Raw genomic sequence first — 25,847 nt, forward strand, 5'->3', positions numbered from 1 at the left:
TTTTTAATGGAAAAACATTTCTAATGTTTATTATTTTTGAAAGAGAGAGCGAGCGAGCAGGAGAGGGGCAGAGAACCCATGTCAGGGTCTGTGCTGACAGCTCAGAGTCGAGCCTACTTCGGATTCTGTGTCTCCCTCTCTCTCTGCCCCTCCCCTGCTCACGCTCTGTCTCTCTCAAAAAAATATTAAAAATTTTTTTTAATGGAAAATAAAGAAAATCACAAGATCTTACTGCTTAGGGAAAAATATTCACCTTAGCAGAATTTTCTTAAGGATGCTAAGTAAATATTTACATTATGGTTTTAGGCAAATTGTTTCTAGTTTGAAACTCAGTATGAGAACATTTTGTTAACAGCTTTTATAATTTCTTTAAAAAGAAGTTTGGGAGTTGAAGATACCAAGATTTTTAAAAATTCTTTGTAAGACACTTGTCTATATTGATCATTAGAATTTGCACTGGTATATGTGCTGCTGAAGGAAGCACTAGAACCTGAACTCATACTAAAATACAGAACATGTATTTTGGTAGAGATATATGTAATAGTTCTTATGTGTAAAAAAGGAGAGATTACTGTTTTTTCTCAGAATATGCAGATGTCTTTCAACAAGGAACATGAAGAAAATGCATATTTGAGGACTGAAATACTATCCCTTCGTGAAACATCAGAAAAAGCACAGGTAGATCTTATCGTATCTCTAACTTCTAGAAGTTATTTAATTTTGTTCAATTAAGGAATCAAGAACCAAGATTAACCCTAATTATATAAATTCATACCAACACCGTAGGTATAATTGGCATATAACATTGTATTTCTGGTATACAGCATAATGATTCAGTGTTTGTGTACATTGAAAAATCATCACCACGATAATTCTAGTTAACATACATCACCACGTGTAGTCAAAAAATTTTTTTGCTTGTGATGAGGACTTTTAAGATTCACTCTCTTAACTTTCAAATATGTAGTACAGTATTAACGATAGTCACCATGCTATACGGTACATCCCTATGACTCACTTATTATATAACTAGAAGTTATGCCTTTTGATCTCTATTACCTCTCTCCCATCTCTTACTCTCCATTGTCTCTGGCAGCCACTTACCTCTTTGTATCTGTGAGCTTGGTATTGTTTTTTGGTGTTTTGCTTTTTGAAGATTCCACATATATTGTAAATGAGATTATATGGTATTTTCTTTCTCTGGCTGATATATTTCACTTAGTATAATGCATTCAAGGTCTCACCATGTTTTTGCAAATAGCAAGAGTAAATTCTTTTTTTTGTGGCTAAATTAATAATCGATATGTATACCACATTTTCTTTATCCATTTATCTGTCGATGGACATTTAGGTTGTTTCCCGATCTTGTCTATTGTAAATAAGGCTGCAGTGAACATAGGGGTTCATATATCTTTTTGAGTTAGTGTTTTTGTTTTCTTGAGATAAATACCCAGAGTGTAATTGCTGGATCATATGGTAGTTTGATATTTAATTTTTTAAGAAAATTCGGTACTGTAATGCACAGTGGTAGTATCAATTTACATTGCCACCAACAGTGCACAAGGGTTCCTTTTCTCCACATCCTCTCCAATACTTGTTATTTCTTGTCGTTTTGGTAATAGCCCTTCTAACAGATGTGAAGTGATATCTTATTGTGGCTTTGATTTGAGTTTCCCTGATGATTAGTGATGTTAACATCTTTTCGTGTACCTGTTGTCTCTCTGTATGTCTTTGAAAAATGTCTATTCAGGGGTGCCTGGGTGGCTCAGTTGGTTAAGCATCCGACTCTTGGTTTCAGCTCAGGTCATGATTTCAGTGTTTGTGAGATAAAGCCCCTCATCGGGCTCTGTGCTGACAGAATGGAGCCTGCTTGGGATTCTCTCTGTGCCCCTCTCTCTGCCTCTCCCGTGCTCTCTTTCTCTCAAAATAAACATTTTTTAAAAATGTCTATTCAGATCTTGGACCCATTTTTTAATCAGATTTTTTGGGGGGGTGCTATTGAGTTGTATAATTTCTTTATATTTTGGATATTAACCCCTTATCAGATATATTAATATATGATTGCAAATATCTTCTCCCGTTCAATAGGTTGCCTTTTCATTTTGTTGATGGTTTCCTTTGTTGTGCTTTTTAGTTTGATATGCTCCCACTTGTTTATTTTTGCTTTGGTTGCTTTTGCTTTTGATGTCAGATCCAAAAAATCTTGCCAAGACCAATATCCAGAAGCTTATCTATGTTTACTTCCAGGAGTTTTTTGGTTTCAAGTCTTACATTCAAGTCTTTGATCCATTTTGAGTTAATTTTTATGTGTGGTACAAAATAATGGTCTAGTTTCCCATTCTTTTGCATGTGCCTATCCAGTTTTCCCAACACCATTTATTGAGGAAACTGTCTTTTCCCCATCAGAAAAAGCACAGGTAAATGTTCGCATTTCTCTGGTTTTCACATGTTATTTAATTTTGTTCAATTAAAAACAAAGAACCACAGTTGATCCTGATTATATAAATTCATACCATTGCCATCATCCAGATTTTTTATTTTCATGAAATCTATTTCATCTATGAAACATGATCACATTAACTACATCTCCCATTACCAAAGCTCTATGATACATCAGTAAATGAGGTATATAATGCACTAATTTACACTTTGCCTTTGTTTGCTTTATAATTTACCCATTGAATATATATAGTTCTCATCTCGACCTATGAACTTCTAAGCACTTGAGTGCCAGGGTCAATGTCTTACACTTTCCTTGCATCTTTTATAACAAGTAGCACAGTAGGAACCTAATAAATGCTTACTGGATTGTAGAGTTATGTGTACTTATTTTCTGTGGGATGGTTATTGCCAAATTTAGCTGATGTTATTTGTGTGTATGTGTGTGTGTGTGTGTGTGTGTGTGTGTGTGTGTGTGTGTGTGTGTGTGTAGGCAAACAGGTTATTTCTCATAGAGCCAAGAAATAGTATTAATCACTTAAAATAACTGTTGCTAGTACAATTTGGTTACTTCAATGTTGGGATCATAATGTTGCTGTGCTGTCTTTATGATAAAGAAAATGCAAAATAAATGTGTTCTTTTATAAAATAATAATAAAAATTATTACTCCTACTTTTGCTGTAGTAGTAGTAATTAACATTTACCAAACCCATTCTACATTCCAGGCACAATTATAAGCACCTTATGTTACTAACAAATTGTAATCCTCACAATAGTGCTACTATAGAAACTTATTATTCTCATTTTAAAGATAAGGAAGTTGATATACAGAGAGGTTTAATAACATAGCTAATCAGTGACAGAGTTATAATTTGAGCTCAAGCAATCTGGCTCCAAAGAAAATTAGCTTGTTCTTTTCAAGGTTCAAGAATTCACCTCTTGTCTTATCCCCCGTATTTCTTGGTGTATAACTTAGAACTTTAAAGTGCTCCTGAACATGTTCCTAACTTGTGTACTATACATACCACTTAGGCTTTCCAGATAAGTTTTCATTTCTTTTTTGTTACCATTTTTTGAATTTTTTTTTAATTGATCCTATAGAGTTATTTGTCCCCATCCTTGAAGAACTTGTTCATTAAAAGATAAGATCCTTTAAAAAATTAAAAATAAAATTAAAAAAATAAATAAAGATAAACCACAGCGTGTTAAAAAAAAAAAAAAAAGATAAGATCCGTGGCAAATACAGTTTGCAAAAATAACTGACAATTAGGATAAATGGTTTCCACAGGAATACAAATTTTACATATCAAAAGACAACAGAATTGTATGAAAGATCTGTTGTACAAAAGAATTTTGTTTTAGTTTGGATGATCTGTCTTGTGAAATGGTACAATTATCTATATTTTGCTTTTATGAATACTGTAATTGGTAGCGAAATAACTTAAAACATTTTGTGTTATTAGCCAAACAATTCAGAATGCTCATCTAAATTGGGGAATGAATTTCTATAATCTTGGCATCAACATTGTAAAGTCCATTCTGTAGATATCGTGCTGTGTCTGACCAATGTCCAGAATTCTGAAGAAACTATTGAATGCTTCACTTGTTCCACCAGATGAACAAATTTCTCCTTTTGATTTAGAATTATGTGGGGTGTTGACTCCAAATACTGAAAGTGTTATCTAATGAAATATCAATTGGAGGTAGGTTAAATAAATTAGGTTCACATACAGAGTGAAATACTATGCCATCATTAAAAATAATGGTTAATAAGTAAAAAATTATTTACTGGAGAGACCTTACATGCTGTACATATCACCTTAGGTTTCGAATGACCAACTGACTAGGAGGTGTTCAGAGCTGCACAGCATGCTTGAGACTGTTAGTATGGAAAATGCCAGAATTATTTCTGACCATCAAGCCATTCTGCAGGTATTCATTTAATACTAGTCCATCTCTGATAGAGTCAACAATAAAACTCCTTGGCTAAGAGATAAGGAAATAAGCATGACCAACTGAATAAATAAAATATTTTAACAATTCCAAGAAATGTTTTTGATTGGCAGTTTTCAGTTTTAATCAAGAGTGGTCATTTAGCCTTATACTCAATACTTTCTTAATGGTTTCTTCTCAAATACTATTACTTTAGGAAAATTACCTGTCCTATTGTTTATAGAATCATAGAAAACACTATGACTGACCCTAAAATACTTTTTCCTTAAACACCAGTACTTTCCCATTTTGCTTATGCCATATTCCATCTGCTGAGAATGGTCTTTACTTCTTCAGCTATTTGAAATTCTGTTCATTCTTTAAGACTCACCTTTATCAGGAAGCTTGCTCATTCTAACCAGAAGGGATCAATTTTTCTGTTAACTTCTACTCCTGGGACACTAAACATCGTAATAATAGCTCTCACTCTTTTGGGAGCATACTTACTGTATACCAAGCATTGTGCTAAGGATTTTACATATATTATGTCCTTTGATTCTAGCAGCCATTATGTAAAGGAATATTATCTTCATTTTATAAATAAGGAAAATGAGGTTTAGAGAAATGTACAACTTGATGGAAGTCACCTAGCTAGTAAGGGGTAGAGCTGGATTGAAACCTAGGTCTCACTCCAGAGTCAGTGTTTTTAATTGTTACATTATGCTGCCTCTCTGTGCATTCTAGAGCAGTTTATATGTATGGCTCATTTCCTATATAACTTTGTGAGCTTCCTAGAACCAAGGACATTGTCTTCTATATCTTTGCTATTTCCCAGAGTGCTAACCACTGCACAGAAAGATACTCAATAAATATTTGTCATTAATTCAACAAGCACTTAGTGTTTATTCAGTGCAGGTATGATGCTAGGTCTAGATGGGATTATAGTGGTGAACAAGACAAAAATCTCTACTTTTGTGGACTAACAATTTAGTAGAATAATTAATGTGACATATGCAAGTAACACTGTCATAAGCATTTTTTTTTTTAATTTTTTTTTCAACGTTTTATTTATTTTTGGGACAGAGAGAGACAGAGCATGAACGGGGGAGGGGCAGAGAGAGAGGGAGACACAGAATCGGAAACAGGCTCCAGGCTCTGAGCCATCAGCCCAGAGCCTGACGCGGGGCTCGAACTCACGGACCGTGAGATCGTGACCTGGCTGAAGTCGGACGCTTAACCGACTGCGCCACCCAGGCGCCCCTGTCATAAGCATTTTTAAACTTTGGAATGTTACACATTTTATTTTCCAAAGTGTGAAGGTTTGCTTTGCAGTCAAATATTGTTAAGATAAAAGTGTTTTAAAATATGTTTACAAAAGTAATTATTAATATGTACTATACTTGCAAAAGTTTTGTATATTGTAGGTAGAGGGGATATGTGTAAAAATGTTATGTTTTGATAAGTCCAACATGATGAGCCAGAGAAAATAAATTCTGCAAAACAGTTACAGATATATATTCATTGAGCTTCTCAAGTAATCACATTTTTTACAAATTGAAGGTTTGTGGTAATCCTGCATCTAGCAAGTCTGTCAGTGCCATTTTTCAGTAGCAATTTTCTCATATTGTGCCGTATTTTGTGCTCTGTGTCATATTTTGGAAAATCTCACAGCATTTCAGACTTTTTCATTATTTTTGTTCTGGTGATCTGTGATAATTTGATCTTCGATGTATTGTAATTCTTTTGGGGCAGCACAAACCATGCCGCTATAAAATGGGAAACTTTATAAATGTTGTGTGTGTTCTGGCTTCTTTGATCAGCTATTCCCCCATATCTCTCCCTCTTCTCAGACCTCCTATTTCCTGAGATCCAACAATATTGAAATTAGGCCAGTTAATAATCCTACAATGGTCTCTTAAGTGTTCATGTGAAAGGAAGAGTTGTACATCTCTCACTATAATTCAAAAGCTAGAAATGATTAAGCTTAGTGAGAAAGCCATGTCAGAAGCCAAGAAAGGCCAAAAGGTAGGCCTCTGGGTACCAAACATTTAGCCAACTTGTGAATGCAAAGGAAAAGTTCTTGAAGGAAATTAAAAGTACTACAGTGAACACATGAATGATAGAAAGTGGTAAAAACAGAGAAGAAGGCAAACCGTAAGAGACTCTTAAATATGGAGAACAAACTGAGGGTCGCTGGAGGGCTGTTGAGTGGGGGTATGGGCTAAATGGGTAGTGGACATTAAGGAGGGCACTTGTTGGGATGAGCACTGGGTATTATATGTAAATGGTGAATTACTAAATTCTATTCCTGAAACCATTTTTACACTATATGTTAACTGACTTAGATTTAAATAAAATTTAAAAAAATAAAAATTAAAAAAGAAAGTGAAACAGCCTTATTGCTGGTATGGACAAAGTTTTAGTGGTCTGGATAGAAGATCAAACCATTTACAACACTTCCTTAAACCAAAGCCTAATCCAGAGCAAGGCACTAGTAACTCTCTTCAATTCTATGAAGGCTGAGAGAGGTGGGGAGGCTGCAGAAGAAAAGTTGGAAGCTAAGAGAAGTTGGTTCATGAGATTTAAGGCAAGAAGCCATCTCCATAACATGAAAGTGGAAGCAAGTGCTAACATAGAAGCTGCAGCAAGTTCTCTATGAGATCTAGAAGATGATTAATGAATGTGGCCACACTAAATGACAGATTTTCAATGTAGACAAAACATGCCATTGGAAGATGCCATTTAGGACTTCCGTAGCTAGAAAGGAGAAGTCAATGCCTGGCTTCAAAACACAGCCTGACTCCCCTTTTTTACCCCCACTCAGTGTAAAGGAAACTTTATGGAAGCTCCAGGGCCATAGGACTCAGGCAGGAGTCTGCCCTGCAGGCAAAGGAAGAGCTAAGGGAGGGGCCTTATTTGACCTTCCCCTTGGGTCACAGGTTGTTGGTGTGGCCGCATTTCTTGCAGCAGTTGACTGCTCAGGGGTGCAGGTGAGCATAACCCTTAAAGCAGATCATTTTGTCACAGTTGTATTTCTGAACGAGCTAGAAGAGGGAAAGAAGGCTCAATGCCGTAGCCTACAGACAAAGCACCAAGAGCAGGGTGAACTCTTTCTGAATATTATAGTGTCAGAGAGTGCAGCCATCCTCTAGCTGTTGGTCTGCAAAAATCAGACACTGCTGGTTACAGGGGATGCTCTCCTTGTCTTGGATTTTGACATTGACATTCCAAATGATGTCTCTGGACCCATTCTAAAGGGTCAGAGTGAGAGTCAGGGTCTTCACAAAAATCTGCATCTCTGCATTTGTTGCTCAGCCACCTTGTTGAAGAGAAAGAGCCAAGCTGACTCTTGTTTGGGGCTAATGCAATGAGTGACTCTAAGTTGAAGCCAGTGCTTGTTGACCATTCCGAAAAATCCTAGGACCGTTAAGAATTATGCTAAATCGACTCTGCCTGTGTTCTACAGATGGAACAAGAAAGCCTGGATGACATCTGATTACAACATGATTACTGAATATTTTTATTTTTATTTAATTTTATTTATTTTATTTATTTATGTTTTAGAGTGTGCATGTGTGTGAGCAGGACAGGAAAAGAGGGAGAAAGAGAATCTTAAGCAGGCTCCAATGCCCAGCACAGAGCCCAAGGGCAGGGGGCTTAATTTCACATCTGTGAGCCAAAATTGAGCCAAAATTAAGAGTCAGACACTTAACTAATTGAGTCACCCAGGTGCTCCAATTTACTGAATATTTTAAGCCCATTGTTGTGGCTCAGAAAAAAGATTCTTTTCAAAATATTACTGCTCACTGACAATGCACTTGGTCACCCAAGAACTCCAATGGAGTTGGACGAGATCAGTGTTTTCATGCCTGCTTACACAACGTCTATTCTGCAATTCATGAACCAAGCAATAATTTTAATTTTCAAGTCTTATTATTTAAGAAATCTATTTCATAAGGCTATAGCTGCCGTAGATAGTGATTACTCTGATGGATCTGGGCAAAGGAAATTGAAAACCTCTGGAAAGGATTCACCATTCTAGATTCCTTTAAAAACATTTGTGATTTGTGGAAAGAGGCCAAAGCATCAACATTCACAGGAATTTGGAAAAATGGATTTCAGCCTCACACAGAGCTCAGATGATGGTTAACATTTTTTTAGCAATAAAGTGTTTTTAAATTATGTACATTGTTTTTTAAGACATAATGCTACTGCACACTTAATAGACTACAGTATGGTGTAAACATAACTTGTGTATGCATTGGGAAACAAAATCATTTGACTAGCTTTATTGTAATATTTGCTTTATTGTCGTGGTCTGGAAGTGAGCCCATAATATCTCCTAGGTATTCCTATATAGTACTTTTGCTATCACGGTATCTGGGTGCAATTTTAAATATTTTCCAAAGAATTCACACCAAATTATTAACATGATTGTCCCTGGAAAGTGGGATTATTTGATTGGGGTGGCGGGAGATATAGGTGAAGAGATCTTTTCACTTTATCTGCATTGATATTTTACTTTTCAAAATAATTGAAATTTTTCATATTGAAATTTTAAAGTACCAAAATATTCTTAATAGAATTTTTTATCTAAAAATATGTTCATGTTGAGTTTTACAGATTTTGCAGCAGGCTGGGTAGACAATGCATCTTCACTCTTGGCTGGTAGAGCCATAAAATGATAGAACTGTGGTCAGGTCAGAGTGGCGACAGAGAGAGCTGAGCATTAAGTTCTTTTTTAAAAAGGTTTTATTTATATAAAAATTTGTCTTTTGTAAGTTAATTCAGTATGATTGAATGATACCCCATCAAATGACTTTCTGGCATCTCAGCTTTTAATATTACTTTTAAAATTCAGATAGAGCAGAAAATGATGACACAGACATTTCAAGAACAAAACTTCTTGCTGGATGCAGCCCATGCCAATATCACTACTGAGCTACAGAGTGTTCAGAATCAGAAGACCCAGCTCCAGGCACATCTGTAAGTAAATTATAGACAACTTCTTCTGTATCTTTTATTCTTGCCTTTGTATTTCTTATCTTTAATGAGAACATTTAATTCTGCATTTCTTGGGCCAAACACAAAGGTAAAGACTTTGCCCTCAAGGAACTAGTTCTGTTAGAACATTTTGGTAACTGCTATCAGGCAGTATGCTCTCCAAGAAATGACTCTATTAAAGAACTCTCATTTAGTGCTCATGTCTCCTTGTTCTCTTCCTACAGGGACCATTTAATCCTTGAGCATAATCAGTGTATCCAGAAAGCACAGGATGCTGAGAACAGGGCAGCCTTGCAGAAAGAGCTGCTGGAATCAACTATTGCAAGATTGCGAGGTGAATTGGAAGCATCGATGCAAGAGAAGAAATCCCTTCTAGAGGAGAAAGAAAGACTTCAGGAAGAGGTAGAAGAAGCAGATTTATATTACCTCCTGGTTGGGGTGGTGATCTTGTTCTAAAACTATTTTCAGTGCAAGATAAGAAAAGAAATACAGGCCACTCAGATGCAGTTTGTCTGAGTTGCCCATTAAAGAAATCTTTAGGTAGCTGATCTATGTTTTTTAGCATGTGGAGTAGTCTGTGCCAAATAGCATGCCCTTATACAGCATTAGTGAATGTCAATTCATAGTTCACACATCCTCATGTTAGTGAAGGGGTCAGATTTAAAAAATTGATTTCCCCTGAAGGAGTGGACAATGGAGGTTAAGGGGGAACAGCCCTGTCTTCCTATTTAGGAAGGTACCATCAGAGTCTGACATGCAGACGTGTCTTTCTAATTTCAGGGCTATTTGTGAAGTCTGCTCTGCCTCAGAGACTCCCTGAGTGGCCCCTTTTCTGAGAGGATGTTCTATCTCTGCAGTGTAGGTATTAATTAACACGCAGGGTGTGTCTGCTATAGAGACTGTCACCTGCTTTAAAATTGACCCATTTCTTTTTTTCCCCTCCTTGGGCAGGTTAATAAAACAGAGAAAGAAATAGCTCAAGAAAAATGCAATTTGGAAAAGGAATTAGCTAAAAACAAGGTACTCCACATTTTATTTGTTGACATTTCACTGTATTTTATTTCCTTCTGTACCTCTGCCTCCTGTATCAGCTTATCTTACTGAGGAGATGGGTTATTTTGTTGAATACCAAGATGTGGAAGGACAAAGAAGCCCCTGGGCTGGATGCGACTCAGCACTCCAGGCACTGTGGCACAAGGCTGCTTCCAGGGAGCACTTGTTGAGATCTGGTGTTTGCCAGTGAGTCATGACCACCTCTGGCCCTAGTGTTACTGAGTATTTTAGCCAGGAAGTCCCTTGAGAGTGAGTTGATGGTCCTGTGGGAGGCAAAGAGATAATTGCTGACAGAGCTGGGTTTTTTGTTTCCTAAAGCCAATTGGGCTTCCTAAGTACCTATTAGCACCTGTCACTTCATCTGTGAGATACTCTTTTCTGGGTTTTAAAAAGCTAGAATGGCCAGAGACACAATATAATTCTTATTAAAATAAAACAAAAACATAGCATAATTTTGCTTGTCTGATTTCATTTGAGCATAACCTAAATGTAAGTTCATGGGGCTAAAAGATATTTGTTCATTAGAGAAATTATATTAGGCCAAGTGATCATGCTTATACAGGGTCCTTTTCTTTTTTCTTTTTTTTTTTTTTTTTTTGCCTAATTAGATATTTTTCAAATGTGTATTCATTGTAAAGCTATGTTTTTCTAAAGTCAGACCTATTAAGTTATAATATGCGTAGTGAAATTCACTTTTTTTTTAGTGTACAGTTCTGTGAGTTTTGACAAACACATACAATTATATAACTATCATCACAATGAAAATACAGAACACTTCTATCACCTCAGGGAGGCCCCTCGTGCCTCTTTGTAATCAACCTCTTCTTCCACTTCCATCCCTTGACAACCATGGATCTGCTTTTCTGTTCCTGTGGTTATGCCTTTCCCAGAATATCATAAATGGAATCATACAACATGCAGCATTTTAAGTCTGGCTTCTTTTATTTAGCATAAGGTATCTGAAGTTCATCCATGCTGTCATATGTATCAGTTGTTTGTATTCCATTATATGGATATACCACAATTTCTTTACCCATTTGAAGGACATTTGAGATGGTAAATTTTGGCAGTTATGAATAATGTCTGTATAAATATTCAAATATGAACATGTATTTTTATTTCTCTTGGCTACTTAACAGAATTTGGAATTTTAGATCCTATGGTAAATATATGTTTGACATAATAATAAACCATTTGACTGTTTTCCAAAGAATCTGTACTATCTTGCCTTCCCATCATTTTCTCTGCCTTCTCACCAGCTCTTGGTATTGTTTGTCCTTTTAGTTTTAGCCATTCTGACTGGCATGGGGGGTGTATTATTGTGGCTGTAATTTGCATTTCTCTAGTGATTAATAATATTGAGCATCTTTTCCTCTGCTTGTCATCCACAACTTGAAGTGTCTCTTCAAATCTTTTAACCATTTTTAATTCAGTTTTTCTTATTATTTTCTTACTGTTGTTTTTTTCTAGAGATTGTAAAACAGTCTTGTATGATTCTTATGTAAAAAATTCTTATTCTTGGGGCGCCTGGGTGGCTCAGTCGGTTAAGTGGCCGACTTCAGCTCAGGTCATGATCTCACGGTCCATGAGTTCGAGCCCCGCGTCGGGCTCTGTGCTGACAGCTCAGAACCTGGAGCCTGTTTCAGATTCTGTGTCTCCCTCTCTCTGACCCTCCCCCGTTCATGCTCTGTCTCTGTCTCAAAAATAAATAAACGTTAAAAAAAAAAAATTCTTATTCTTTGTATATGTACAAATCTTATATGTGCTTTACATATTTTTCTTCCACTTTATGCCTTATTTTTTCGTGCTCTTTGAAAGAACAGAAGTTTTACATTTTGATGAAATCCAACTTATGAATTTTTAAATTTTTGGGTCATATTTTTTGTGTCATACTTTTAATTTTGGATCATATGTAAGAAGTTTTTGCCTAACCTAAGATCACAAAGATTTTCTTTTTTGCTCTCTAGACATTTATAGTTTTGGGTTTTAGAACAGGGCTATGACCCATTTCTAGTTAATTTTTGGATATCATACAACAATAGTTTAAGGTTCATTTTATTTTCAGATGGATTGATTGTTCTAGCCCTTTGTATTATTGAGATAATTAGTATATGATAAATTCACCTTCTTAAAATATACAATTGAGTGATTTCTTAGTATATTCACAAGTCTGTGCAAACATCATCACTATCTAATTCTAGAACCTTTTTATCACCAAAACAAAACCTGGTACCCATTAGCATTCACTCTCCATTCTGCCCTACCCCCAACCCCTGGCAACTATTCTACTTTCTGTCTCTATGAATGTGTTTATTCTCCCATTTCATATAAATAACATAAAATAGTATGTGGCCTTTTGGGTCTTGCCTCTTTACTAGGTATGATGTTTTCAAGGTATATCCTTAAAATAGTAGCAAATGTCAATATTTCATTCCTTTTAATGACGGAATAATATTATATTGTGTGACTGCACCAAACTTGACTCAGCCATTCATCAGTTGATAGAGATTTGGTTGTTCCCAATTTCTGGCTGTGAAGAATAATGCAGTGAACATTTGCATACAATTTTTGTGTGTGTAAGCATATCTTTAGGAGTAAAACTGGGTCATATGATAACTATCATTTTGAGAAACTACCAAAGTGTTTTACAAAGTGGCTGCACCATTTTGCAATCTCACCAGCAGTGTATGAAGATTCATGTATCTTCACATTTTCACCTATGTTTGTTATTGTCTGCTTTTTAAAAAATTAATATACCCATCCAAGTGGGTATGAAGTATCTCACTGTGTTTTTTAATTGAGCTGAAATTCACATAATAAAAAATCAAACACTTTAAAGGGAACAATTCAGTAGCTTTATATATATTTGCAGTGTTATGTAACCACCACCTCTGTCTAGTTCCAAAACATTTTCATCACCCAGAAGGAAACCCCATACCCAGTAGGTAATCATTTCCAATTCCCTCTTTCTTCTCACCCCTGACAACGACCAATCTGCATTCTGTCAGTATGGATCTGCCTATCTGGATATTTCATGTAAATGTAATCATACGATAAGTGATCTTTTGTGTCTGGCTTCTTAGAGTAATATTTTTGAGGTTAATTCATGTTTTTGTACATTTCAGTAATCCATACCCTTTTACTCCCTTTTACAGTTGAGTAATATTCACAGTGTGTGTGTATGATATATATATATACACATACCACAATTTGTTTTGTTCATCTGTTCATCTGTTGATAGACATTTGCATTGTTTGCACCTTTGAGCTGTTGTGATTAGTGCTGCTATAAATGTACATATGTGTTGTGCATGTATTTGAGATACATACCAAGGAATGGACTTGCTGGGCCGTATGGTAATTTTAAGTTTCTGAGGAACCACCAGACTGTTGTCCACAGTGCCAAACTATTTTACATTCCCACCAGCAATGTACAAAGATTCCAATTTCTCCACATCCTTACCAACTTTTTTATTTTTTTGTTTTTTAATAATAGCCATCCTAGTAGTTGTGAAAGTGGTACCTTGTTGTGGTTTTGATTTGCATTTCCCTAATGACTAACAACTAAAGATGTTGAGCCTCTTTTTATGTGCTTATTGGCCATTTGTATATCTTCTTTGAAGAAATGTCTATTTAGATCAGTTGCCCATTGTAAACTGGGTTGTTTTTTAATTGTTCAGTTGTAGGAGTTCTTTATACATTCTGGATGGTAGCTCCTTATCAGATTTGTGATTTGCAAATCTGTGTTTTTTATTTTTTATTTTTTTAAGAAAGAGCGCAAGCAGGGGAGAAGGGCAGAGGGACAGAGAGAGAGAGAAAGAGAGAGAGGGAGGGAGGGAGGGAGGGAGGGAAAGAAAGAGAATCTTAAGCACGCTCCATGCTCAGCCCGGAGCCTGACGCAGGGCCCAATCCCATGACCCTGGGATCATAACCTGAGCCAGAATCAAGAGTTGGATGTTCAGCTGACTGAGCCACTCAGGCACCCACTATGGGTTCTGTTTTTAAATTTTTAGATTTTTTGACATTCAGTTTACTTACTTATTTTTTTGGTTGTCTGTGCTTTGATGTTACAAAATCAAAGAAACTGGGAAACTGTTGCCTAATCCAAGATCACAAAGATTAACATTTTTTTATTCTAAGAATTTTACAGTTTTTCATATTACATTTAGGTCTTTGATCCATTTTGAGTTAATTTTATATATGGGTTGAGGTAGAGGTTCAACTTCATTATTTTATCTGTGGATATCTAATTGTCCCAGCACTATTTGTTGCAGAGCTGATCTTTCTCTTGAATAGTGTTGGCTCCTTAGTCAAAACCCAATTTACCATAGATGGATGAATTTATTTCTGGACTTTCAATTCTGTTCCACTGGTTTCTGTGTCTTTCCTTATGCCCATACCACACAGTGTTGATTACTGTAGTTTTGTAGTAAGTTTTGAAATCAAGATGCAAGAGCCTTTTTGTTGTTGTTGTTGTTGTTAAGATTATTGTGACAATTCTGGATACTTATATTTCTATATGAGTTTTAGGATCAGCTTTTAATTTTCTGCAAAAAAAGGGCAGCTGAAATTTTGATAGAGTTTGTATTGAATCTGTATCTCAATTAAGGGAGTATTGCAATCAATATATTTTTTCTATATAAGAATGTGTCATCTGCAAATAGAGAGAGTTTTATTTCTCCCTTTCACATTTTCCTGTCTTTTCTTTCTTTCTTTCTTCTTTTTTTTCCCCCTTGTGTAATTGCCTTGGATAGAATCTCCAATACAACACTGAATAGAAATGGTGAGAGCAGACAGACATCCTTGTCTTGTTCCTCATCTTGGGAAAGCTTTCAGTCTGTCACCATGAAGTATGATGTTAGCTGTGGGCTTTTTCTAAACACCCTTTATCAGGATGAGGAAATTTCCTTCTATTCCTGGTTTGGAGAGTTTTTATCATGAAAGTATGTTGAATTTTGTCAATTGCATATTCTATGTCTATCAAGATAATCTTGTAGATTTTGTCCTTTATTACTATGGTATATTACATTGGGTGATTTCAAATGTTGAACCAAGTTTTCATTTGGGGGATGAATTTTACTTGCTCATGATGTATAATCCTTTTATGTTGTTTCATTTGGCTTGCTTGGTGAGGATTTTTGAATTGTTATAAATAAGGGATATTGTTCTCTAGTTTTCTTGTGATGACTTTGGGTTTAGTATCAAGGCAATACTGGTCTCTTAAAATGATTTGGTAAGTGTTCCCACCCCTTCTATTTTTGGGAAGAGTTTTTGAGGCATTGGTGCTAATTCATCTTTAAATGTTTTATAGAATTCACCAGAAGCCATCTGGTTCTAGGTTTTTCTTTGTGGGGAATTTTTTGTTTTATTTGTTTTTAATTATTATTATTGATTCAATGTCTTGTTAGAGATCTATTCACAATTCCCACTTATTTTTTTAGTTAATTTCAATAGTTTTGGTCTTTCTAAGAATTTTACCATTTCATCTAGGCTGTCTAATATATTGGCATACAATTGTTCATAGTAGCTCCTTTTCTTCATTTCTTTAAGTTCAGTATAATGTTCCTTCTTTCATTCCTAACTTTAGTAATTTGGGTCTTTCTTTCTCTCTCCTTTTTGCTTTCTTTCTTTTTTTTTTTTTTTTTTTTTTTTTTGTTAATACAGTTTAAGGTTTGTCAATTTTGTTCATCTTTTCAAAGAACCAACTTTTGGTTTTACTGACTGTCTCTTATTTTTCTGTTCTCTTGTTTCTGCCTTAATCCTCATTATTTTCTTCCTTCTGCTTGCTTGGGTTTAATTTGCTCTTTCTAGTTTTTTTAAGATAGCAGCTTAGGGGGCGCCTGGGTGGCTCAGTCGGTTAAGTGTCCGACTTCGGCTCAGGTCATGATCTCGCGGTCCGTTAAGAGCCCCGCGTCGGGCTCTGTGCTGACTACTCAGAGCCTGGAGCCTGTTTCAGATTCTGTGTCTCCCTCTCTCTCTGACCCTCCCCCATTCATGCTCTGTCTCTCTCTGTCTCAAAAATAAATAAACGTTAAAAAAAAAATTAAAAAAAAATAAGATAGCAGCTTAGGTTGTTGGTTTATTTTTTTCTTTTTTAACATAGTTTTCTACAGCTATAAATTTCCCTTTAAGCACTGCTTTAGCTGCATACCGTACATTTTGTCGTGTTTTCATTTTCATTCATCCCAAAGTATTAACTACTTTTGTGATTTTATTTTTGGCTAATTGGTTATTTACAAGTTTTTTGTTTAATTTTCCCATATATGTGACTTTCCCAAATTTCCTTCTTTTATTAATCTCTAAGTTTATTTCATTATGGTTGGAGAACACACTTTATATAATTCCAGTCCTTTCAGATTTATTGAGAGTTGTCCTGTGGCCTAACATGGTACATTGTGGAGAATGTTGCATATGCAATTGAGAAAAATAGTCAAAAATTGAGTATTCTGCTATTGTTGGGAAGAGTGTTCTATAGCTGTCCAGTTGCTTTATAGTGTTGTTAAAGTCATCTGTCTCCTCTATGATTTTCTAATTGTTATGTTCATTATTGAAAGTGGGATATTGAAGTCGCCAGCTATGTTGAATCATTTATTTCCCTCTTCACTTCTATTAGTTTTTGCTTCATTTGTATTGGGACTCTGTTGTTGTTAGAGGCATATATATTTATAAATGTTATATCTTGATGGACTGACTGTTTTTTCAATATATAATATCTCTCTTAGGCTCTTAGACCCAATTCTAACACAGCAGGGGTGCCCCCCCATCCCACAACACTGAGCAGTTTTTGGATACCAGCAGGGTGTCTGAGAATTCAACTCAATTCTTACAGTGTCTACCCAGAGATAGCATTAGATTTCACAGATTAAGGGTTCAGTCCTACAAGACTTCTCCCACCCCTGACCTCCCACTTCAGATGCCACTCACAAGCTCCAGGCTCTTGTGCTTTGGACCTATTGACTATAGATTGGAGGTTCCAACAACCTTCTCCTTAGATTCTTTTAATTTGCTAGAGTGGCTTACAGTATTCAGGGAAACGTGCTTACTAGTTTATTAAAGGATATGATAAATGATACAAATCAACAGCCAGATGAAGAAATACATAGGGTGAGGTATGGAAAAAGGACAGCAAGTTTCTATGCCCTCTCTAGGCATACCACTCTCTCCAATTTCTATGTATTCACCAACTCAGGAGCTCTTGGAACCCAGTCCTTTGGGGGTTTCATAGAAGCTTGACTGCACAGTTATGATTGACTAGGTCATTGGCCATTGGATGATTCAATCTTCAGCCCTCTTTCCTCCCTGGAGGTTAGGGGCTAGGACTCAAAGGTCCAACCCCCTAATCACTTGGTTGGTCCTCCTGGCAATCAGCCCCCACCCTTGGGTGGGGTTCAAAAGTTACCTTCTTTATTAACAGGACACCCATTTCACCATTATGGCTCTGAAATGTTTTCAGGAACTGTGGATGAAGACCACATATATCTGAGAAATGTATTTTGGTCACCTGAAAGACCAAACATATTTCTTTTTTTTAATTTTTTAATTTTTTTCAAACATATTTCTTATAAACCATTATATTATACTAGTCTTCTTTGTCTCACACATTTTTTGTCTTAATGTAGTTTTGTCTGATGTTAATATAGCTACTTCAGCTCTTTTCAGGTTATTGTTTACATGGTATACCTTTTTCCATTGTTTTACTTTCAACCCATTTGTGTCTTTGAATCTAAAGTGTGTCTCTTATAAATAGCATACCGTTGGATCTTTTAAAAGATGCATTCTGCCTATCTCTGCTTTTTTTGGTGGAGTGTTTAATCTTTTTATATTTAACATAATTACTGATAAGATAGGATTTACATTTGCTACTTTACTCTTTATTTTTTATGTCTTATATGCTTTTTGTTCCTGTCTCCATTACTGTCTTTTTCTGTGTTAAGTAGATATTTCTGGTGCACTATTTTAATTCTCTTATTCTTTCTTTTACTGTATATTTTTGCATTATGGGTAACCAAGAAAGTTACAAACAAAAAAATACGTATACAAACACCTTTTAGGGGTGTCTGGGTGGCTCAGTCGGTTAAGCGCCTAACTTGATTTCAGCCCAGGTCATGATGTCATGGTTCATGAGATCAAGCCCTGTCAGTGCAGAGCCTGCTTCGGATTCTCTCTCTCCCTTTCTCTCTCAAAATAAATAAACATTTAAAAACCAAAACAAGAAAACACTCTTTTATATATACCTATATTGCTACCTTTATTGTAGCAGCTGTACTATTTATTTCTTGATGTGAATTTCAGTTATTATCTAATCCCTTTTTATTTCAACTTGAAGAACTCTCTCTCATGTTTCTTCTAGGACATTTTTTTCTAGCCCCATAGCCCCACCAGAGAGTGGACCCTAGTCCAGACCTACACAATTTTCATTGAGATTAAAGAGAATTGAGCAATCTCTATCAAAATAACACCAGCATTGTTCACCGAGCTAGAAAAAAACAGTCCTAAAATGTGTACGGAACCAGAAAAGACCCCAAATGGCCAAAGTAAATCTTGAAAAAGAAAACCAAAGCTGGAGGCATCACAATCCCGGACTTCAAGCTGTATTACAAAGCTATAATCATCAAGACAGTATGGTACTGGCACAAAAACAGACACTCAGTGGAACAGAATAGAGAACCTAGAAATGGACCCACAAACATATAGCTGACTAATCTTTGACCACGCAGGAAAGAATATCTTCAGAAAATGGTACTGGGAAAATGGACAGTGACATGCCAAAAAATGAACCTGGACCACTTTCTTATACCATACACAAAAATATACTCAAAATGGTTGAAAGACCTGAACATAAGACAGGAAGCCATGAAAATCTTAGAGGAGAAAGCAGGCAAAAACCTCTTTGAACTTGCCTGCAGCAACCTCTTACTTAACAGATCTCTGGAGGCCAGGGAAACAAAAGCAAAAATGAACTATTGGGGCTTCATCAAAATAAAAGTTTCTGCACAGTGAAGGAAACAATCAGCAAAACTAAAAGGCAACTGATGGAATGGGAGAAGATATTTGCAAGTGACTTATCAGATAAAGGGTTAGTATCCAAAATCTATAGAGAACTTACCAAATTCAACACCTCAAAAACAAATAATCCAGTGAAGAAATGGTTAAAAGACATGAATAGACACTTCTCCAAAGAAGACGTCCAAATGGCCAACTGACACCTGAAAAAATGTTCAACATCACTCATCATCAGGGAAGTACAAATCAAAACCACACTGAGATACCACCTCATACCTGTCAGAGTGATAACATTAACAACTCAGGCAACAACAGATGTTGGCAAAGATGCAAAGAAAGAGGATCTCTTTTGCACTGCTGGTGGGAATGTAAACTGGTGCAGCCACTCTGGAGCGTAGTATGGGGGTCCCTCAAAAAATTAAAAATAGAACTACCCTACGACCCAGCAATTGCACTACTAGGTATTTATCCATGGGATACAGTTGTGCTGTTTCAGAGGGACACATGCACCCCCATGTTTATAGCAGCACTATCAACAATAGCGAAAGTATGGAAAGAGCCCAAATGTCCATCGATGGATGAATGGATAAAGAAGATGTGGTATGTATATATATATATACATACACACACAATGGAGTATTACTCGGCAATCAAAAAGAACGAAATCTTGCCATTTGCAACTACATGGATTGAACTGGAGGGTATTATGCTAAGTGAAATTAGTCAGAGAAAGACAAAAATCATATGACTTCATTCATATGAGGACTTTAAGAGAAAAAACAGATGAACATAAGGGAAGGGAAACAAAAATAATATAAAAACAGGGAGGAGGACAAAACAGAAGAGACTCATAAATATGGAGAACAAACTGAGGGTTACTGGAGGGGTTGTGAGAGGGAGGATGGGCTAAATGGGTAAGGGGCACTAAGGAATCTAATCCTGAAATCGTTGTACCATATGCTAACTAATTTGGATGTAAATATTAAAAAATAAAATTTAAAAAAAAAAATAGAACCACCCTGCAACCCAGCAATTGCACTAGTAGGTATTTAACCAAGGGTACAGGTGTGCTGTTTTGAAGGGGCACATGCACCTGATGTTTATAGCAGTGGTATTGACAATAGCCAAAGTATGGAAAGAGCCTAGATGTCCATCGATGGATGAATGGATAAAGAAGATGTGCTATGTGTACACAATGGAGTATTACTCAGCAATCAAAAAGAATGAAATCTTGCCATTTGCAACTATGTGGATGAAACTATGCTAAGCGAAATTAGAGAAAGACAAACATACGATATCACTCATATGAGGAATTTAAGATGCAAAGCCAATGAACATAAGGGAAGGGAAGCAAAAATAATATAAAAACAGGGAGGGAGACAAAACATAAGAGACTCTTAATTGTAGAGAACAAACAGGGTTGCTCGAGGGGTTTGGGAGGGGAGTTGGGCTAAATGGGTAAGGGGCATTAAGGAATCTAGTTCTGAAATCATTGTTGCACTATATGCTAACTAACTTGGATATAAATTAAAAAATAAATGAATTACAAAAAAGAATTGACATTTTAGCAATATTGAATCTCATACATGAACATGACATATCTCTCCATTTTATTTAGGTTTTTAATTTTTCTTACCAGTATTTTGTTTTGAGCATATTAAACATTGGACATATTTTAGATTTGTACCAAAGAATTTCATGGGTTTCGATACTATTACAAATGGTACACTTTTAAGAAATATCAATTTCCGATTGTTTGTTGCTAGTATATAAAAACAATAGAGTTGCATCCTCATATCCTTCAACCTTACTAAAGTCACTTATTCTAGTATCTTTTTTGTAAATTTTTTGGGATTTCCTATGTAGGCAATCATATTTGTTATAAGTAGAGATTTTTATTTCTCCATTTCCAATCTCTATGCCTTCTATACTTTTTCTTACCTTATTGCTGATAAGGTGCAGATATCCTTGCTTTTTTCCCAGTGTTAGGGAGAAACATTCAGGTCTTTCACTTTTAAGATATTAGTTGTAGGGGCGCCTGGGTGGCTCAGTCAGATGGGCATCTGACTTTGACTCAGGTCATGATCTTACAGCTCGTGAGCTTGAGCCCCATGTCCAGCTCTGTGCTGGCGGCTTGGCGCCTGCTTTGGATTCTGTGTCTCCCTCTTTTCTGCCCCTCCCCTGCTCACACTTTGTCTCTCTCTCTCTCTCTCTCTCTCTTCCCTTCAAAAATTAAACATTAAAAAAATTTTAATGATAAATGATATTAATTGTAGGTGTTTTATAGATACACTTGATCAGGTAGAGATGGTTCCCTTTCATTTCCAGATTGCTGAGTTTTTATCATAAATGTTGAATTTTGTGAAATGCTTTTTCTGCATCTATATAAATTGCCATTATAGTTTTTCTTCTATATACTATAGTCTAATTAATTTCGGGTGTTCAATAAGGTTTGTATTACTGGGATAAACTTGGTCCTGGTTTGTTATCCTTTTTATATATTGCAAGATTCATTTTACTAGTATTTTTGCAGAGGCCTTCTGCATCTGTATTCATTAGCTTAAATTAATATTTAAGTAAATATCAAGTACCAGAAGGACTTCTACTTCTAGTATATGTGAATTAGGTAATTTGTCATAATCCTCCTGCTGAAGACAGCTAGAAAAGCTGAAAAAATGTAAAAGAAAAGGAAAAAAAGTTTAAAAAAATTCTCAGAGCTGTCAGACTACAAATCCCTGCATTTAGACACAGGATAACATGTTCATACAATAACTGCTATTTTACAGTTACAAATGTCATTTAAAAAAATTTTTTTTAATGTTTGCTTATTTTTGAGAGAGACAGAGCTTGAGCAGGGGAGGGGCAGAGAGAGAGGCAGACACAGAATCTGAAGCAGGCTTCAGGCTCCGAGCTGTCAGCACAGAACCCAACGCGGGGCTCGAACTCACAGACTGTGAGATCATGACCTGAGCTGATGTCAGACACCCAACCGACTGAGCCACCCAGGCTCCCCACAAATGTCATTTTAAAAGCAAGATAATGCTTTTGGATCTGGCATAAATAGATTTCTTTTCTCCTTTTGTGTTTCAAAGGTAGACATAAATACATTGACCCACAACCTACAGACTCTAGAGGAAAAGAATAAGCACCTGTCAGAACAAATGGCTTCCCTAGAACTTCAGCAAGTCCCTTCTGATTACAATGAGGTGGGTATAAAAAGGTCAGTCTAGATTAGGAATTAATGACTAGTGTGTTTTAAAAAATCAGAAGTTAGGAGATGGATTTTCTTCATTTGTGTTGTAATAATTATCATTTAGTCCTGAATAACTCGGGCTGACTATGGCAGAGAGCCCTACAAGTGCTCAAACAGTAAAAGATTAATAAAACAAGAATTTAAGGCAGCTAATAAACATCTGCCTCCACAGATGATCTATAATACTGAAAAGTATGAATAGTTCTAATATTTTAAAATACTTCCTATTCCATAAATTATGAGGCAGAAGGCTGTATTTTTCTTTTCCTTTTTTGACATTTCCATTAGGCAATCAGTAATAAGTACGATATCTAAAAGCTGTTTGACACAGTCAGTGCAATACAAATAAATGGTAGAGTTTAGACCATCTCTAAGTGGAGGATATTGAAAGAGATGATCATTCTGTTAAGCAGCTAGTAAGTTTCCTGTGTGCTTTTGAGTACTTGAAAAAGAATTAGTTACTGCTTCTGTAACATGCAAATCACCTTTGAAAACTGCATAGAAGACCCTGGTGTGAGTCTGTCTTGATCTGAGTTAAATTCTTTCAGACTCTGTCATAAGCTGTACATTACTTCAGTTGTGAAATCCTAGAGAATAATCTAATACATTTTCATGGCCTTAGAGCCAGACGGCCAGCATTTCAATTTTGGCTATGACCTCGAGTATGAGCCTTAACCTCTCTGAGCCTCAGTTTCTTAATCTGTCAAAGTGGGGGAAGTAATACCATTATTAGGAGGTTGTTGGAGGATTTAGTAAGTTAATACATTAAAGCATGTAGCAGATAACTAACATTTATTGAATTTTTAGTATTTGAACTGTCCCAGAAAAAAGGCTTTTAAGTTCCTCTTATAGCAACAAGGTGCATTAGCTCTAATTCCTGGTACTATCTCAGACCAACCCTCCCTTCCCAAGATTAAAGATTTATCCATGTCCTCTGCTTGTTGGCCATGTATCAGCTAGACTTATCAGCCTACTTGCTCCTGGTCTTTCTGGAAGACTACATCTCAGTCTCTCTGATTCTTTCCGTGCCCCCCTGCCAGTGAGTAGGCCTATGGCCTTACCCTGTTAGTGACTTTGACAGATCCTGCTAATGATTTTGTCAGTGTTGATTCTTGCTTTCTCACCACCCCTCTTAAGGTCTCCCAATGATAAACCACACCTCAGGTCCAGCTTGTAGTTCTGTGTTTCCACATAGAATTTTCTCTGACCAGGCCTGCCTGGAAGTCCTCCAGTTGGCTGTATCAGTCTTGAGAAATGAGGTTGAGATGTCAGTATTTGTTTGTTTTTTAATCTCAGCAATATCATTAAACTTATCACCGTTCAATGCTGGCAGTGTATGTTTGTTCTTTGGGAATTCACACTTGAAATTCTCAATACGAGTTACCTTTCTAGTATAACCTGTTACCGGTTTTTGGAGATATGCTTATGAGCGTATGTTGTGTATGCCACACGACAGATTTGAAGTTCGACCTGGTTTCAACCCTCAAGGTTCCATTTACTGTGTGGCCTGGGCAGGGCTTAAACCCTATGGCCCTTGGGGCTAAGGAGATCTCCCTTAATCACAGCACACTGTGTCTGCACATACCAAAATGGTAACTATGTGAATTAGAAATTGACCTGTTGATGCATCTGCCTTCACTGTCTTCTGATGCAAGAGCAGTAGTTACTCACCTTTACACTCCCTTGCCTAGCATAGCACCTAATACATAATAGGTATTTAAAAATTTTTTTTTAATTTTTTAATGTTTATTCTTGAAGGAGAGAGACAGAATGAGAGTGGGGGAGGAGCAGAGAGAGAGGAGACACAGAATTCTAAGCAGGCTCCATGCTCTGAGCTGTCAGCACAATCTGTGAGATCATGACTTGAGTAAAGTCGGTCCCCCAACCGACTGAACCACCCAGGCACTCCCATAATAGGTATTTTAGAAAGATTGAGTAGAACACAAGGAGGGTCACGTCTGTCTTGCCAGTGCATGAGGATTAAATATCATATTGTGCGTAAAGTACCCATCACAGTGCCTAGCATACTTAATACATGTATAAACGTTATTCTCTTTTCTTCTTCACACCAATTTTGGGCTTATTTTTATTATTTCAGCCTTTAATGATGGTATAATTTAAGTCTATTACTATAGTCAGTCATGCAGGGAACCACAGTGAGAAATGATCCAAATGGATTTTTTTTTTTTAAGCTGAGTGCATAGCCCGACATGGGGCTCAATCCCACGAACTGTGAGATCATGACCTGATTTGAAAGCAAGAGTCTGATGGAGCCACCCAGGTGCCCCTTCTTTTGGATTTTAAACATACATTTTCAAACAGTAGCACTAGACAGAAGTATAGTTCCCTATGCAACCAGGACTTCAATGATTTGAAATTAAACCATGAATTAAATGTAGTATTTCTTACAACCAGGATGACATTCATTGCACACTCATGTAGGTGTCCAAGTTGGCTCAGTTTGCTGTGGCCCATGCAAACCAGTTGTTAAATATTTTGAATAAAATCCCTGCAGGGGCGCCTGGGTGGCGCAGTCGGTTAAGCGTCCGACTTCAGCCAGGTCACGATCTCACGGTCCGTGAGTTCGAGCCCCGCGTCAGGCTCTGGGCTGATGGCTCAGAGCCTGGAGCCTGTTTCTGATTCTGTGTCTCCCTCTCTCTCTGCCCCTCCCCCGTTCATGCTCTGTCTCTCTCTGTCCCAAAAATAAATAAAACGTTGAAAAAAAAAAAAAAATTTAAAAAAAAAAATCCCTGCATACAGGGGTGCCTGTTTTAGTCAGTAGAGCATGCAACTCAATCTCAAGGTTGTGAGTTTGAACCCTCACTTTGGGTGTGGAGATTACTTAAAAATAAAATCTTCAAAAAAATCCCTGCTTACAATCTGCTCATAAAATAGCTTTATCAAGATGCTAGTGTCTTTTGGTTTCATGTATTCTTCTAATAGCCCTCTAACTTTCACAGCTCATCTTAATTTTGAAAATGATTTTGGAAATCATTTTGTGGCTTACAATTGATCCTTGTCAACCTACCTTTTATTTCTTAAGATAATTTTATGTTTGCTTCCTGCTTTTCCAAGGAGTGATATCTTTGTATATCAGTTAAAATGCATATTCTAACAATTAGCATTTTTCTTGGTATTCTAATTCTCAAGTGAGTCTCCAATT

The 25,847-nt window shown here is 36.4% G+C and overlaps 1 protein-coding gene and 1 pseudogene across 8 annotated transcripts in view; one reads left to right on the top strand and one right to left on the bottom strand.

Moving 5' to 3' along the window:
• The window catches only part of CCDC150 (coiled-coil domain containing 150), a 101,052-nt gene that overhangs the window by 25,071 nt on the left and 50,134 nt on the right, over positions 1-25,847 (top strand). For all 8 annotated transcript variants that reach the window (XR_006713075.1, XM_045480594.1, XM_045480591.1 and 5 more), the window contains 6 exons: positions 586-678; positions 4,265-4,372; positions 9,234-9,358; positions 9,601-9,778; positions 10,328-10,396; positions 22,524-22,637. Coding sequence is in view for 7 of the 8 variants with exons in the window: in XM_045480594.1 (XP_045336550.1) it covers positions 586-678; positions 4,265-4,372; positions 9,234-9,358; positions 9,601-9,778; positions 10,328-10,396; positions 22,524-22,637 (687 nt within the window). In the remaining variant the exon portion in view is untranslated. The remainder of the gene's footprint in view (positions 1-585; positions 679-4,264; positions 4,373-9,233; positions 9,359-9,600; positions 9,779-10,327; positions 10,397-22,523; positions 22,638-25,847) is intronic.
• LOC123599263 lies at positions 7,285-7,928 on the bottom strand (annotated as a pseudogene).

This window comes from Leopardus geoffroyi, chromosome C1 (assembly GCF_018350155.1).
Source record: "Leopardus geoffroyi isolate Oge1 chromosome C1, O.geoffroyi_Oge1_pat1.0, whole genome shotgun sequence".
NCBI classification, from domain to species: Eukaryota; Metazoa; Chordata; class Mammalia; order Carnivora; family Felidae; genus Leopardus; species Leopardus geoffroyi.